Source organism: Carex rostrata, chromosome 3, assembly GCF_964058835.1.
Source record: "Carex rostrata chromosome 3, lpCarRost1.2, whole genome shotgun sequence".
In the NCBI taxonomy this organism is placed as follows: domain Eukaryota; kingdom Viridiplantae; phylum Streptophyta; class Magnoliopsida; order Poales; family Cyperaceae; genus Carex; species Carex rostrata.
The window spans coordinates 10,829,985-10,847,952 of record NC_135920.1 but is presented as its reverse complement, the minus strand read 5'-3'; the positions used below and the strand labels follow the sequence as shown (position 1 = coordinate 10,847,952).

Genomic DNA, 17,968 nt, shown 5'->3' with positions numbered 1-17,968 from the left:
CGAATATATTAATGTAAAATCCAAATACCGTTAGCCATTACATTATTTCAAGAGCTGTATATCCAAATATTGCCTTTCTCAGCCCTGATAAAAATGGCTGAGAGCTCCAACTCTAAGCAATCTTTAGTCGAGCAACCAACCACCACCCCCCGCCGCCACGCCGCATCACTAGTCCTTCCACGATCCCCGCGTCAGATAACCATCCCCAACACCTCCGGCACTGATGCATCCATTCTTGCTCGATCACCTCACGGCTCCTCTTTCTCCATGTGGAGGCCTCTACGTAAGACACAATTACTATCAGACTCAGACAACAGGGATAGCGATAATTCTCACCATGCCGAGATCGAATTTGGAAATAAAATAATGAAAAAGAAACAGGGAGTCAAGAATTGGAAACCGCTGCGGGCTATCTCACATATTAGGATGCGCCGCATCAGCTGTCTTTTCTCGGTAGAAGCCGTGGCTATACGTGGCCTACCAGATTCTACGAACGGGCTTCGTCTGGCAGTCACAGTAAAAAAAGAGGGATCAAAGGATGGTTCCATTCAAACCTTACCAAGCCGTGTGCTTAACGGGCATGCGGATTTCGATGAAACGCTGTTTGTTAAGTGCCACCTATACTTCACCGGAGGCTCTGGCACCGGTAAGCCTGTCAAATTTGAATCCAAGTCGTTTGTTTTATCCGCGGTGGCAATCGATGCACCTCAACTTAATTTTGGGAAGGGTATAGTAAACTTGAGCTCACTTGTGCTCGAATCAGTTGAGAAAAGTTTGCGGGGCAATCGGGTTCGGCAGTGGGAGAAGGTGTTTAAACTGCACGGGAAGGCAACCGGAGGTGAATTGGTGGTTAAATTGGGTTTTCAAATCATGGAAGGCAGCGTCGGTCTAGGTATCTATAGCAACGATAGTTATGAAGATGGTGCCTTACCTAGAAAACAAACAAAATCTTCTTTTAGTGTAACAAGCCCGAGAATCGGTAGATCGGAGTCCGACATGACTCATTCAAGGTTCTCACGTGATTCGCCTAGATTTGTTAAACCCGATGGTAATATGATCACCGAGGATTTTTGCTTCCCAGAATTCGAAGTTCTTTACAAGGGAATTGAGAACACTAATGAAGAAGACGAGGTGCAATCAAAAAGTTCCATGGCCGGTTCATCGGCATCGAGTGAGGTTGTGAAAGAGGTGGTCAATTACCGAGCTCGAAACGATATGTTATTGGAGCTTGACTTGATTGATAAGGAGATCAAAGCACTGGAATCAAAGATGCTTGGCCCTAGTCCAGAGCTAATTAAAGTGCCAAAGAAAAATTATCAAATGGATGAGCTATACTCTGAGGAGGATACTTTGACAAACGAATTTCTTAGGATGCTCGAGCGAAAGAATGAGCTTCTTACACCGAGAAAGGCAAAGATAGAAAACGAGAGAAAGGTGTTAATCCCTGACTTGGGCAAGGGTTTAGGCCCGGTAATTCAAACCCGGGATGAAGGATTTTTAATTTCCATGAACCCATTCAATACAGAGGTAGTAGAAGGAGAGTCACCAAGGCTTGTAATGCAAGTCTCAAAGCCGTTTGTTTTGAAAACCGAGAAAATTTCGAGCGGATTTGAAGTGTTCCAAAGAATGGCCGCAATTGGATTAAAAGATTTGGAATCCAAGTTTTTGTCATGGGCAGATATGGATGATTTAATGGGGAAATCTTCCGAGCAAATTGCATATGAAGGCATTGCTTCATTCATAATCAATGGGAGAAATAAGGATACCGGGGCGAATTCAAATGCGACCCAATCAATCCAAATTGTAAAGAAGATAACTAAATCTATGGTTGAAGGGAGAAAGCAAAGGATTTTGACAGGGATTTGGAATGTAGCTGAAAAGGATCCGTTGGATATAGAAGAGATATTGGCCTTCTCTATACAAAAGATGGAAGCCATGGCCATGGATGCTTTGAAAATTCAAGCGGGAGTATCCGAACAAGAGGCCCCATTTGGTATATCCCGTCTTGTTGAAAAAGACACAACTAATTGCATATTCGATGCACTTGTACTGGCTGACAACTATTCGAGTTCTTGCAGTGATGAAAGTCGTTGTACAGTATTATATGGCGTCATATTGAGAGATCCGTTGAGAGGTCATGAAGTGGTCGGAGCACCAATGATTGTTGCAGTTCAAGCAACCAAATCAAACGAAGGCGATGATAGCTATAGCTTTAGAGTGATAAATTTGCATATGGGGGGTTTGCAATCTAGGTTGGCTGGAGAGAAACAAAGGCTTACTGCCTTGCAATGGCTTGTAGCACATGGCTTGGTAAGGAAGAGAATCGAAAGGCAGTCGCCGGTGAAAGGGGTAGACAGCTCGGTTTGGAGCATCTCGACACGAGTCATGGCAGACATGTGGCTGAAGACGATGCGAAACCCAGATGTGAAAGTTGTTAATTAATTAGGCAGAGAAGATTAATTAGGTGTGTGTTTTGTTATATGTAGATTTATGTTTGTTTGAATAAAAGAAGTAAAGCTTAGTTTGTGATGTGTTATGTACTAATGTGTCATCCATTGTAGGTATATTGGTCTATCATTCTTAAAAAGAATGTTGATTTGTATATGGATGTGTCTGATGAATTACTCAAATATATTTATATAGCTTAATTAAGCTGGAAATGATGCTGGTAAAATATTAATTCATAAGTACTTTGTGGAATATTGAATCGTTATATATAGCTTATTGGCAACACATAAAAATAAAATAAAGTATTCTGCTGAAAATGCTCTTTGCTCCTGTATTATATTGGAAGATATTTATTATTTGAGTTCTCTAATCTCTAGTTTCGTTCTTGATCAATCAATATAAAAATTCAAAACCGCTGATACTATTCAAGCCATCTGAATAAAATAAATGTACGTCATCCTCCAAATCGTTTAAGGTCCTTAATTAATTAATATAGTGTCGACTTATTAATTAATGAAAACAATGAAATTTGGTTATTTTATGTGTATGCGTCAACTTCAGAAATATATGTCAACTATCTATTTATTTTATGTGTATGCGTCAACTTCAGAAATATATGTCAACTATCTATTCATGCGTAAGGGGATCAATCAAGAAATTGGTGTTGGATTGAAATACTGTCAAATACTGGTATGCTTAGACTTCAGAGCCCAATAATGAATAAATGATATGGTTTTAAATAGAAATCATAATTTGCAACTTGAAGATCAGTGTGTGGGATCTAATAACAGTATTGGGCCAGGCTCCAATTTTACAGAAATCACTGAATGTCTCTAATAAGCAGTCCATTTCAGATCATTGGAATTGGATCCTGATCGGATAAGCAATTCGCATAAAAAATTAGATCCAATCCAAAATTTTAAAATACTGAAATACAGTCCAGATTAGGGCTATTAATGATCCAAGTTCGAGCGAGTTGGGTATGCTCGTGCTTGGTTCATTAAGTTAACGAGCGAGTCAACTCGAGTTGAGAAGATAATACCGAGTTGACAATTGTGTTCGTGCTCAACTCGTTAAATGCTTGAGTTGACTCGTGCTCGTGAAGTTACTTGTCAAGCCTGTAGGCAATTTTGAATTTATTTTGAGATTTTTGTTTTAAAATTAGACAAATTGATAAGTGATAGCTAATTCCTCTAATAAAAAATATTGTCATATTGACATACCGAGTTGTACAATCAGATTCAAATATCACGAATTACCAGTCAATTGATTTCAACAGTGTCTTACAGATACCCACATAAAACAAAATATTTGCATACTGTTTTGAATTTATTTATTTTTCATCAATTCAAACATTGTGTCTTAATGTTGCAGATATTTTTCTGGAACTCTCCAGTCTCCATTGATTTCGTATGACTGGAGAAAATAACCTCAGTTAACCACTTGATCAACTTGCTTAAGAAAAGTTAAAACATCCACCTCCTAGTGGGGCCCATGGTGCAGTTAACATTGGCGAGGGACCACCATGAAGTGTAAGCAGGGAAGAAGAAAATGGGCCCACATAATAGGCCGGAGATAAATTGAGGGCCCGTCTTATAGAAGAAGCCTGTTTGCTTATTTATGTCACGTCTGCTGATTACAAAGGAGAAAAATTGTAACAAGGGCCCACTTGTAAATCTAATCAATTGCACCCAGGGGACTGTGGACTGTGGTGACCGGAGTGGGGTTAGATGGACATCGAATCAAATTCAATTGGTGCCGCATGCACTTGATTCATTCAAATTTGAAGTTGTTGCATGGATTGTAATGCCGACTGAACAATTCCAACCGGATCATATTGGATTAGGAGGGTGCAAACTAATCAGATATTATTCATCTGGATCTGGATCTGTAATCGGAAACTAGATTTGATTCTGAATATCCGTATCTGTATATTATATAGTTTATATTAAGAAAAAAAATATGTTATTTACCGCTATAATTAGATAAATATTATGAATTTTACTTTTTTTAATAATATTTATAAATGAAAAAAATATTGACAAACAGATATGTAATCTATATCTGTTTAATATCCAATTCATATCCTTCTAACATTTGATTTGTATCCATATCTAAAAAATAAAACAGATACATATATAATTTTATCACTATCCGGTCTGTATATGATCCATTTGGCCTTCTTTTCTTTTTCTTTTTTTGATTCGACCATTTGCCCTTCTACATTGAATCAAATTTGATATGATACGCATTGAACTGAATTCCGTGGTGACCTTCTCAATGAGATGCTTCAGAGATAAATAAATAAATAAATAAATAAATAAAAGGCATCAGAAGGGAGGGTATTTTGTGAAATTTATCTTCATAATTGAAATTTTCATTTGGAGATCCTTGAAATTGCAAACTATGCGATTTGGTACAGTTGACAAATAGATTATGGCCACAGTTGGTGGCAAGTTGCTGAGACATAATTGAAGGTGATCATACACTTGCACTTTGATTAATGCAGGGACAAACATAATTATTGTAAGTTTAGTGGAGATCGCAGTCAAATGTCCCTCTCGGTCTTGCGCACAATAGATTATATAAAAGCGACAACATATATAGATCAACAAGTAGATTATTTTTAAATCAAATTATAATCATTGGCGTAAGTTTGAGCAACAGAAATCATATACATACCAATGTATGTTTATTTTTTGCAGGACAGAAATACAGTTCACAAATATCCTTTACCTGCCCCAGAGAATCTATCTATAGTCTTCCACAAGTGTCTAGTATAAAAAACAAAAGAAAACTATAGTCCTCCCCACGCAGTTATTTATACTTTCAGGATACAAATCTGCTGTTATTTCAAAGGAATCACAGGTCCATATTATTTTTATTCCAACCTTCCAAAAAAATTTATGCGTAAATCTAAAAAAAAAAAATTGTGCTCAAATCTCAACAAAGATCAACCGCTGAAATTGGAATAACAGCACATTTATTTCCATACTTTCAAGCATATATCTTTTTTTTTTTTTTTTTTTTTTTTTTTTAAGTCCTGGCAGCAGCTGCCTAGGTTAGATTATTATTTAAAAATACATGTCCATTACAACATCATTCAAAAACCTAAAAAGAACTAAAATAAAAAGGAGAAAAAGGCGCACACACTCCTCACTGAGCTCCTGTGCCTTACCCTATTCCTTATTCTCCTCAGCATGTCTACCTTACATAAGTTAAGAAACAAACCCAAGATAAAAGGAAAAATATTTTTTAATTCATTAAACTACAGACTAACAGTGCCTAAGCCAGAGCTTCATTTCATCCACACACCTCAACGCAATGTGTTTGGGCTGATTCCTTGTTTCACCAAAAACAATCCTGTTCCTTTCTTCCAGACGACACAGAAATCTTGCCATCCATTCCTTTTTCTTCATTGATCCTTTCCTTTTGACCGTACTCCATGATGAATTCCATATATCATGCAAATTCTGTGCTGGTTTCATTAGTGGTACCCCAATAATTCTAGAGATGTCAAACCACATATTGATTGCAAAGGGGCATAGAAACAACAGATGGAGTATTGATTCCACCGGGTAGTTACCGCATAGAACACAGTTTCGTTGAAAAAACATTCCCCGTTTTGCTAGGACATCCTTTGGAAGGATCCTTCCCTGTAACATTAGAAAGGTGAATACCTTTACTGTTGGGGGAATAGCACAGTGCCAAGCCATTTCGTAGTACAATTTAATTTTCCCACCGCCTACCATAGTCTTATATGCCAAACTCGCAGTGTATATGCCACTGTTGGACCACTTCCACAGTAATTGATCCGATTGGTCTGTGAAGCTGATGGTGCTATCACTGAGTTGTTCTACATCCGGCTGTAAAACCTGTCGGATAGGCCATACGTTACGTAGTGAGATGGAAGATCTAGGCAGTCTTGGTCTGATGCTTCTTGCTTTGGACAACCCCTGCCAGTGATCAAACCAATAAGAGATATTCCTGCCATCTCCCACTGACCGTAAGGTTGCCGAAATGAAAATATCTCTCAATGCTTGCAGCTGCTTCCAAAAGAATGAATCTGCAGCTATCCACATAGGCGGACCTGAGGTGGCACCACTTCTTCTACAGAGTTTGTAAACTATGGATGACAATAGATACGATGGTTCGTGATATAGTTTCCATAACCACCTCAAAAATAGCGATATATTGGTTAGGTGCAGATTGGAGATACACAGACTGCCCCAAATACGCGGTAAACAAGCCGTTTGCCAATTTATTAGAGATATGCCTCTCTCATTTTCCTTGGATTTTCCCCGAAGGAAGCGCCTTCCTATTCTATCAATTCGACAAACGACCCATTGTAGCAGCTTGAAACAGGTCATGTGGTAAATCGGTATACTCGACAAGACTGAACGCACCAATTGCAATCTACCTCCTCTAGAAATCAATTTGTCTTTCCAACCACCTAACCTCCGTTCAACCTTCTCAATTAGCGGGAGAAACTGATCTTTGGTTGGTTTCTTTATAGACAGGGGCATGCCCAGGTATGAGACTGGGAACACTGACTCTGTGCATCCAAGAATTCAAGCATATATATATCTTCTGAGGAGATAATATGTCTTGTCCTTTCAAGCACATATTTTATGAGGAGATAATATGCCTTTGACAGAGATGGTTGTTAACTTTCTATCATTTCCACACTTTGTGATGAATTCGGATGAGGTGAGTTACCTGAGAGGATGATGTTAGATCTGAACTGTTTAATAAGTTTGCACGAACTTAAAATATTTATCTCTTATATTCCAATATGTTTCGAATTTTTTTTTGACTTAGCTGGCTAAAACTATTATATTTCCTGAAGTACCGCAAGGAATACTTGTGACCCAAATGTAATTTTGCAGAAACAGGCTCAATACAACTATACAAGCGAAAAGAGTTATCCGTGGGTTCAAATATTGGAAGAATGAAAATTATATTTAACAGCCGCCGCCAAGGTTTAAAAAAAAAAAAGGTTCAAATTTTGGAAGAATTATAAGTTTGGGAGGTGCTTGAAATTATATAAAACCGATATAATATAGGAGATATTTTGATCATTTTTTTAAGAGTGTTCCTACAATTGAATATGCTTTCTTTTCATATGTAAACAAGGTAACAAACATTATTACTAATTTAATAAAAGAATTAAGTGGGCATACCTACCATCAATACTAAATTTATTTGAAATTAGTATTTATTAACAAAATAGGCCTTAATTATGTTCATTTAATTGGGATACAAATACAAAATAGTTTCTTTCCATAGCACCAACTTTTAGTATTAGTGCTAATTGATTTACAGCTTTGCACAAAACAGGACAATATATTTTGACAGTTCTAATTGATTTAAGGTCTGAGATTGTTTAACGAGTTGGTGATAACCCATTCTAATTGTAGATTAATTAAGAATTGTTGATTTTAGCGAATAAGAGGGAACGACAGAAAGAAAGAGAAAATGAGTTATATTTTCTGATATTGTTGAATTGATTTTCAACCTACGGGTTTTTTATAACAACAAAAAAATGATTTTTTTTACATTCGGTACATATTCTTATAGGCTAATTACTAGCCGTTACTGTTTCCTAGTTTATAAGTAGCCGTTTGTACTGCTAAATATAGCTTGATTACACAGATTTGTACTAGTTGTTATTTCCTAATTATTCTAAGTGGATCATGTTTTGATTTAATATCTTCAACAAGAACAAATGTAAGATTTGGTGTAATTTGAAAACCGATTGAAAATATCTATTAAGCAGTTTGAAAATTTAACTGTCGTCAGTTTTATACTTTTATCATCACTTGATTGATGATCATGTGATTATTAAATTTCAGAAAATTTAATTCATGTTGTATCTAGAATTCTAGATTATAGAAATATATATTTCTACAATTTTACTTTCAATCTTAAAAAACGTAGTTCATTAGCGAAGTTGGCAAATAAATAAAAATATCAATATATTTCTTCTCATATGTCAGTATTAGGCACTTAAATATCATCATTGTTTCTTTACCTTAAGGCAGTGTATAAATAATTGAATATCGCCATCACAGGAAGGAAAAGACAGAATATGCTCTCACCACGTCATTTTCGCGTGGGGCTAGCTGCTGAGAAAAATACTTCAGAATAGTAGTGATACTGTCAGATGAGTGAGACAATGGTAATAATGCATATTACGAATTGATCTGTTATACGAATTTGTATTTATATTTTTAAAAGTTTAAATAATTAATCTTAATTGTAAAATATGATATGTAAGTATATTTTTATTTGAAGATAATATTAGCGATATAGGGATAAGAGATGTTGCTTTTCTCTCAGAAAAAAAAGACATGTTCATGTTTTTCTTCATCCTAACCGTTCAAATGCTTTCAACAGTTTAGATTTGAGGTGTGCGAATACCAAAAGAAAAGCAAATTTGGATCTCAAAAGAGGAAATCTGAACTGTTGAAATAAAGAAAAACACGAACCTTCTTTTCTCAAAAAAACACTATTTAGATTTTGAAAAAAAAAATCATAGCGCACACCGCTCCATATATGCATATTACCCTAGCCTCACTCTTTGTTATATTAAATTTATCTGCATTATTCGGACTTCATTTTGTATAAAATGTGCTTACAGTTTCCTTCTCATCCATATTAACTTTCTCTTTTATAATAAATGAGTAGAAAGTAGCTATACTTGGATTTCCCAATTACCATCCACCATGTTATTGTATTTTTAATTTGTTTAAATTAGATCACTGCACTGAAAAAAAAAAAATAGTGCAATGATGTGGATATGCGTAGGACAGCTTTGGTACTAATATATGGATGGTTTCTGTTGGCGTTGACGTCATTTTCTTTTACTAGGTTTTACTAGGGATGCGGTTTTATGATAAATTATTCTATTAGTTTTTTTTTTGTTTTTAGTAGGACGCGTGTCACGCGTCTCTAGCAATTGTGATGGGCAAAGTTGAACTCACACTAGGCCCACCAGCAGTGATACATCACATGTGAGACTTTTGTATAATTTTTTTTAACATTATTCATATTTTCTGAAAAAATTGTTACATATTTTACACATAGAACGTGCCCTTATTGGTGAATCGCATCAGGTGATGAATAGTTATCTCTAAAAAGATAATAAATTGATTATCACAATATTGAGAATAAAATTGAGCAAAATAAATTAAATTTTAATCCCGAAAGGTAAAAATCTTTGTATAAAAAGATAATGAAGTGATTTTCAGAATAAAATGAAAATTTAGCAAAAAAAATTATAGTTTAAAGTGTTAAATGAGGGGGATTTCATGTATACTACTCAAAAACTTCAAAATTATGTACTCCCCCTCTAAAATTCATAATATCATATCTACCTTTCTAAATTTAGAAAACTCACAAATTTATCCAATAAATTGACATTTCTATTAAAATTCATTTTAAATTTATAAAGTACCCATTTTATCTTTATTAATAAAATAAAAACGGAGTTAGTGTAAGAGAATCTTATGTCTTTTAACCGATCGGTTTCTGAGGACAAATAATTTATTTTTCTACTTCTGACGTACACATAATAACATCTAGGTATATCCTTATCTGTATGCCACAAATAATAAAATGAACCATTTGCTCTCAAAGTCGACCAATTGGAAGACTAAACATTTCTCTTAAGCATGTTATATTATTTTCTAATAAACGGTAAAATACATACTTTATAAATTTAAAATGAGTTTTAATATAAAAAAAAAAGTCAATAAATTGAGTAAATTTGTGAGTTCTTAAAATTTAGAAGTTAAATATGATATTATGAATTTTAGAGAGGACAGTACATAATTTCGAGATTTTTAGGGTTATACATGAAATTTCCTTAAGAAAATATGGCTAAGGCAACGGGAGCGATCGCAAATAGATTGACAAACAAAGCTCTGTGTGCGGCATTCGTATCCTCTGCATTAACTCAAAAGGGAATCTTTTGAGTTAATGTATCTGGAACGTTCGATCAGCTTCGAGATTCATGCGAATTAGATCCACACTAATTTTAAAGACTCCCCTATGTTTTAGGCGGGGGCTGGATGGGCTCCGTTTACGATCGAACGGTTGATATATATTAACTCAAAAGATGTTGTTTTGAGTTAATGCAGAGGATGCGCGCTCGTGTGTGAGGCTGTTACTGCAAGATGAATTCGTATCCTCTGAGATATCTCAAACTTTGCGTGACTTTATGGAAAATCTCAAACGTTTAAATACATTCCGCACGAATCTCGAAGCACACATAATACTGACCTCCTTACGTCACCCCGAATAGGCACCGGACACGTCGGTCACGTAAAAGTTGAGATATCTCAGAGGATACGCACTCCTGGAAGATACACCAAATTAATGTATTTGGCTCTCTCTCATTTTATAAAGGGAAAGAAAAAGGGAGAGATGAGTGGATGAGCGGATGAGTGGTCAAGTAACGTCGTGTAGCTGGTGAGTACATGTGAAGCTTTTACTTCATTCTCATTTGTTATTTTCCCTTTCTATTTAGTTGATACCAGAGCACCGCAGCCATCTTCCCAGCGTTATTAACTATTTACCATATACCAAACTCCAATCCAGAGAGAGAGAGGGAGAGAGAAAGATAGGGTCAGAGGTTCTAGGGTTTGTGCGATCTTGTCTATATCACTCTTAATTCCTATCCAGCCATGGTTTGTCTGCAGTATCACTGATCGGCTACTCATCCTGAGATTTGTGATTTTGAGGAGTCTTGTCAGAGACTCTTTTATTTGAAGTTACTGTGATTTCAGACGGTGTTTGATTTTATTTTGTCTGGGAAAATATGGCGGGATCTGTCCTAGTTGCAATTGCCGCCTCAATCGGTAATTTGCTACAAGGTTGGGACAATGCTACAATAGCAGGTAAATTTACAACTTCTTGTTTGAATTTTTTTGCTTTCAATTTCATTTGAAGATTAGTAACTGGGGCTTTGTAAGTTTTTTGTATAACTTCTATCTACGGCTCATCCAATCACGGATCTTCATAAGAGTGACCATCTTTAAATTTAACCAATTTATAAGTTGTAGAAGCACTTTTTCTTGTTAATTTCAATACCATTCCTCATATCACATAATCTGTTTCAGGGGCTGTACTCTACATAAAGAAGGAATTTAATCTAGAAAGTGAGCCCATGATTGAGGGCTTGATTGTCGCCACATCACTAATTGGTGCCACGATAATCACTACCTTCTCTGGAGCTGTCTCTGATTGGGCTGGCCGCCGGCCAATGCTAATTGCCTCATCCGTTTTCTATTTCATCAGTGGCCTTATCATGTTATGGTCTCCTAATGTGTACATGTTACTTCTAGCAAGATTAATAGATGGGTTTGGCATCGGCTTAGCTGTTACCCTAGTGCCGGTGTACATTTCAGAAACTGCTCCTGCTGAAACAAGGGGTTTGCTCAACACACTACCCCAATTCAGCGGCTCAGGAGGGATGTTTTTGTCTTATTGCATGGTGTTTGGTGTGTCTTTGATGCCTAGGCCAGAGTGGAGAACTATGCTTGGAGTTCTGGTCATTCCTTCTCTGTTGTATTTTGCTCTCACAATTTTCTACTTGCCAGAGTCACCTAGGTGGCTTGTCAGTAAAGGGAAGATGGCCGAGGCTAAGAGGGTTTTGCAAGGGCTCCGTGGAAGGGAAGACGTCTCAGGTACCATCAAGAGTAATTTTTAACAGTTTCAAATAACCCTAATAGAAGTAAGAGAACAAAGAAAAAGGAAAAAAATATGCAACTGAAAAGCAGAAACATTTTTAGGTTATTTTAAACTGGCATCTGATGTCGAACAGAAGTTCATGAAATAATGACTAAGTTGCAGTCATTAAAACTTCATACTATGTTTTAGGTTTAAGGACAATGGAGGATGTCTCTGGTACTGACATCAGTACCAAAGGTTGGTACTAACACCCCAGAACTCCAACTTCTAATTATTTGAACCAGTGGTCCAATACATCAATTTTAATATGAATCTTGATAGCTGCCCACACATTGCAGCAGGAGAGACAAAATTGCATTACACTATAAGTGCGATGGAAGAGATAACACGCTATATTTGTCACAAGACAGCTAAAACTTTAAGATCAAGAATAGTTGTCTCATAAAATAGTCTCTCAATTTTGTCATATATTATACCTTGGATACACTATCCACAAAACTATTATGAAATGCTAATCACCATAATAGTTGTCAGGCATCACAAAATAAATGAGTATGGTGCCAAATCAAACTTGAATCATCTACAATTGAACTTTCCATTTTTCATAGTTCAGGAAATCTACCACATAACTTGAATCTGAGAGAAAGATTAGCACTTAATCGTACTACATGGCTTTCCTTTAAGATGGAAATGCAATGATGATTATATGTCAAATATGAAGTTTCTTCCTCCTTTAATTTGCTCCTGAAAGGAAAACAAATATAATTATTCCAGTGAGTTAATCTGTATTTTCTTGCTTGTTTACTTATCAAATTGAAACCAAATAAGGGACCTTAGTTCATACTTTATTAAGACTCAAATACATAAGGCAACTAGCCTTATTTTTTCCAGAAAAAAAAAGAAAAAAAAAAGATTATTGAATTCAAGTCCAACCAAAATTGACAAGATTATTCTTTAGTTAGAACAAAGTTACCAAAAATCAAAAGGGAAATCTGTTGATGCATGTATGCATTTTCACATAAAAATCCCTCTAGAGCCTCTCATTCTCCTCAATCAAGAGCTTGCTCATGGCATTAATTATCAGTTCGGAGCCTGAAGCACAGCGTCTCTTTTCTTTGTTTGTGATGATACCTACAATTTATGACATTTCAAAGATCCTTAAAATAGTGTTCTTAGTTGCCATACCTTCTATCCTGGAGCCGGACCTTTATCTGCCAGGTCTCAATGTTGGTGAAAATCACACATTCACGCAATAATTGCTTGCGCATGGTTGGATACAGGTCAGGGCACTACATACATATACTTAAGCACCTCCATTTGCTCTGCTGTATACCTTTAACAAAAAAGGAAATGATAAATCTACTTACTGATGCTTAGTGTGGTAATTTTGCAACTCTCTCCAGGGATAATTGTCAACAATAAATGTGAATATTAAAAAAAAAAAAATTAGAAAATTCATTGTTTTTGTGGCTTTATCATTTACATAAAAGAGGATGCTTTGCTCAGTAGACTAAAGGGCCAAAATTGTAAAAGTAGATGTATGCAATGCATTTGTAATTGTTAGATTATAGTGCCAGATCTTTCATGGTGTGGAGGAACAAACCTTTAACATTTCCTTTCATCAAACTCAAATCAAAATAGACAAAAGAAATTTTTTTAAAAGAAAATAGAAGAAAGAAGTTAACTTATTACCTTCCCCAATCTTGTGTCAACAAAATTTAATGCAAAACAACCAAAATCAAAATAATATCTCATAGAATTGGAGAAGTGGAAATAATCAAGAATTAAGAAAGTAGTTAGGATATGGAGAAACATACCATCATGGGTGCAGAGTTGAACTGTGACGTGGTATCCATGGAGGGGAGGTTGAAATTGAGTGTGCCGCCAGGCACAATGGCAAGATCGGTGAGACAGAGAGGGATAAAGCCATGGAGACCGATAAAGGTGTTTGTGTGTGTGTGTGACAGAGAGAGAGTCATGGGATAGGTTGTGAGTCTGACACGTGACAGAGATGTTGTGCTAGGGTTTTTTGCACAGAGAACGAAGTAGATAACTGGATTAATAGGTAGTTGTGAATCGTCCTTGGGAGAATGCAGGGGAAGATAGATCCATGGTGGTGGTGATTTGGTTCTGTAAAAGCAGGTGCTCTGGAAAATTGGAAAAATGTTAAGCGAGTGGAGTAGTGTAAAATAAAAGCATGCTATTCAAATAAAAAATGGGAAAGGACATCATTTATCTGTCTCCCTTGAACATAAATGAGGAACGCCATTTGGGACTAATCTGATGGTTAAAAATTCAGTTGGGAAGATGGCCCTTTTGGTTAAACAAAAAATCTGTACTTTTATGTGGATGGATATCAAGATCCAATAGGAGATGGTAACTTTGAAAATTTTGAAAATTTTATTACGACTTGTAACATATTCCTGCTATCCCTTATGATATTGTAACTTTGTCGAAAATTAAAATTGCTTCTTACACTAGAATTTGATATTTACATCAGAATCAACAGCTTAGATCACCGGTTATTAAGAAGTTTGACTTTGGAGCATCAATACCAACCACTGGGTACTGACTTCAGTACAATAGCCTTGCAATAGCTTAGCAGTAGGAGCAAACTTGTCAAGATTTAATGGAGTGTACCTTTTCCTCCCAATTGATTGAAAGTGTTAGTCATATTTGCAACTATCAAAGAATGTTCAATGATGGTTGGAAATACTACAGATTTGAGGCATAGGTCGCAAAACTGTTGTAACACGATGGGCATAAGAAACAAGAGTGATCACAGGTGTTTTGCTTAACTGATTTTTTTTCACTGGTGAATTATCGTGTATTTCAAGATGAGTCTCAGTAAGAACGAATAAATATGAATTATGTGATTTTGATATAGAACAGGAAAGTAACTCACTCCATTTCTTATATAGGGGAAATGGCTCTTCTAGTGGAAGGCTTGGCGGTAGGCGGTGATACAGCAATCGAAGAATACATAATCGAGCCTCCTGATGCATTTCCTGACGAAACAGAACAAGACGACACAGAGAAAGTCAAAATCTATGGTCCTGGAGCAGGTCTTTCTTGGGTTGCCCGGCCAGTTAAGGGGCAGAGCAGGCTAGGCAGTGCCATCTCCCTAGTATCCCGTCAAGGAACCATTCCTTTAATGGACCCTATTGTGCCCCTCTTTGGTAGTATTCATGACAAGGCGCCGGAAATGTTAGGCAGCATGCGGAGCACAATGTTCCCTAATTTTGGTAGCATGTTTAGCATGGCTGATCAGCACCCAAGACCTGATAATAACTGGGATGAAGAGAGCCAGAGGGAGGGAGGAGGTGAAGGCGAAGACGACAGATCTGACAATGTGGGAGATGATTCAGATGACAATTTACAGAGCCCGCTTTTATCCCGTCAAGCAACAAGCTTGGAAGGTAAGGAAATCTCACTAGTTCAAGGAAACAGCAGTCTCTTCCAGGTGGGGCCTAATGGCGAGGCAGTTAGTGGCATGGGGATAGGAGGTGGTTGGCAGCTTGCATGGAAATGGTCAGAAACAGATGGTGAGTTCAAGAGGATGTATTTGCACCCGGAAGGAGCTGGTGGTGGTACAGGATCGGTGAAGGGCTCGTTTTTCTCGGTAACAGGTGGTGGTGGGATACCAGAGGAGTCAGGGGGGTACGTCCAGGCTGCAGCTCTGGTTAGCCAGCCAGCACTTTTCTCAAAGGATCTAATGGGGCAGAATCCAGTGGGCCCGGCTATGGTGCACCCTGCCGAGACTGCAGTCAAGGGTCCAAAGTGGCAGAATCTCCTGGAGCCTGGGGTCACCAGGGCGTTGATTGTTGGAATTGGTCTCCAGATCCTTCAACAGGTATTGATGTCAGTTAGCTATTTTGGTGTTGTTGTTTTCTGGCATTCATATAAGAACCAGTTTAAACCAATCTTGCATGCATTTGTGGGGCTGTGTTTGCACTTAACATGACCTGTGCCAGCTATGTCATAATCAACCTTTAGCCGAGCAATTAAGCCTGAACTTACAGTCATTATTTCTTTACGTAAGCTCTAGAACTAAGCCAATTGAATAGTTGCTCAATTACAACATTGGTGCAATCATTCATAAACTAGCGATATATCACATGTTTACTGATTTACGGCCAAGTTGATCTTCACATGTATAATTATTAGACATGAAACAAGCCAAAAGGGGGAAAACTAGCGTGCAACAAAATACCAGACACTAGTAACATGCTACTCTAATTGGTACAATTTTACAGTATTAATCGCAAAAATTCAGAAGCAAAGGGAAGCTAAATGACTAAGCATTCAATTTAATGGACTGTAACCCTTTTCTTAAATATTGAATGGAAAAATTAAGAAAGAAGTGTTCTTCTTTTCCTTCATAACATCTACAATGTCTCTCTTTCTGTGCAGTTTGCTGGAATAAATGGAGTCCTTTATTACACCCCTCAGATTCTTGAGCAAGCTGGCGTAGGTGTTCTTCTTTCGAACTTGGGCATTAGCGCTGATTCAGCATCTATTCTAATCAGTGCTCTCACCACACTTCTCATGCTCCCTAGTATTGGTGTTGCCATGCGTCTCATGGACTTCTCTGGTAGAAGGTATTAGTGTTGTTCTCTTTAATAGTTATTCTGGCAGTACCTATATAGTTTGATTGCTAGGAAATGGAATTATTAATTATTATAATTTTGATTGTTTTTTTAGTTTCAGTTTTCTTGGTTTTGTTTAATTTTATTGTTTATTAATTTTCTATAACTGTTTTCCTTGTAATTTATAATACAGGTTTTTGCTTCTGGCAACAATTCCAATCTTGATAGCCTCACTAATCATCCTAGTTATAGTAAACCTTTTCGACTTTGGTACCATAGTCCATGCAGCACTCTCTACAATTAGTGTCATAGTCTACTTTTGTGTGTTCGTAATGGGTTTTGGGCCCGTGCCCAATATCCTCTGTGCTGAGATTTTCCCTACCCGGGTTCGAGGTGTGTGTATTGCCATCTGTGCTCTCACATTCTGGATTGGAGACATAATTGTGACGTATACTCTTCCCATGATGCTCAATTCTATTGGTCTGGCTGGTGTGTTTGGTATTTATGCGGTCGTTTGTGTGGTTGCATTTGCTTTTGTGTATTTGCGGGTTCCAGAGACCAAGGGGATGCCGCTTGAGGTTATTTCAGAGTTCTTTGCTGTTGGGGCAAAGCAGGATTGATTGAGATAACTAGTATTTAGTGAAAAATGGAGAAATGCTGCTAGAGTTTTGGTTGGAAATGTGGGCCAAATAAAAAATGAAATTTTCATGAATCTGAGGAGAGGAGCTTTGTAGAGTAGAGTTTTTGGATCATTTTGTTCTTCTTCTTACTCTTTTAGTAGCATTTGTTTGTTTCTTCATTCTATTTTCTTTGTTTTCCTTTGTTTGCGAATTTATTTATGTAATGATAACCGGGTCATTGGATTTTGTTGATGACGCTAATTGGTCTTTCCTGGAAATATGGTCTCACTTGCTGAGGCTACATAATTCGTTTATATATCCCACTAGCGAGGTTGAGGTTCCAGTTAGCAAGGGAACTGCTAAAAAAATAGTTGAAAATTTCAGCAAATGTTAATAAATACAACTAAACATTTCAATATTCTTTATTTTATTCAAATTTGATGTGCATTTTGACAGTCACCTGGTATATAGATCTTAAATATAATTTTTTTTTTTTTTTTTTTTTGAGTAAAGGTTGGGTCAAATCATTCAACTATTAAATATTTACAAGGATTCTCCTATTCAGGTTTTGAAACTGTGATCTTCTACATAGAGGGAATATGATTAATAAGTAAA

At 36.7% G+C, this 17,968-nt stretch overlaps 1 protein-coding gene and 1 pseudogene across 2 annotated transcripts; both read left to right on the top strand.

The window, feature by feature from the left end:
• On the top strand, positions 1-2,663 carry LOC144551427 (protein PLASTID MOVEMENT IMPAIRED 1 pseudogene; annotated as a pseudogene). Its single transcript, XR_013510821.1, has one exon. The product of XR_013510821.1 is annotated as a protein PLASTID MOVEMENT IMPAIRED 1 pseudogene (transcript).
• An 8,143-nt stretch (positions 2,664-10,806) lies between these two features.
• Positions 10,807-17,614, top strand: LOC144551432 (monosaccharide-sensing protein 2-like). The gene is made up of 5 exons (XM_078299386.1): positions 10,807-11,351; positions 11,574-12,140; positions 15,066-15,997; positions 16,558-16,745; positions 16,927-17,614. The coding sequence occupies exons 1-5, from the start codon at positions 11,273-11,275 to the stop codon at positions 17,351-17,353; spliced, it is 2,193 nt and encodes a 730-aa protein (XP_078155512.1). The 5' UTR covers positions 10,807-11,272; the 3' UTR covers positions 17,354-17,614.
• The last annotated feature ends 354 nt before the right edge of the window (positions 17,615-17,968 follow it).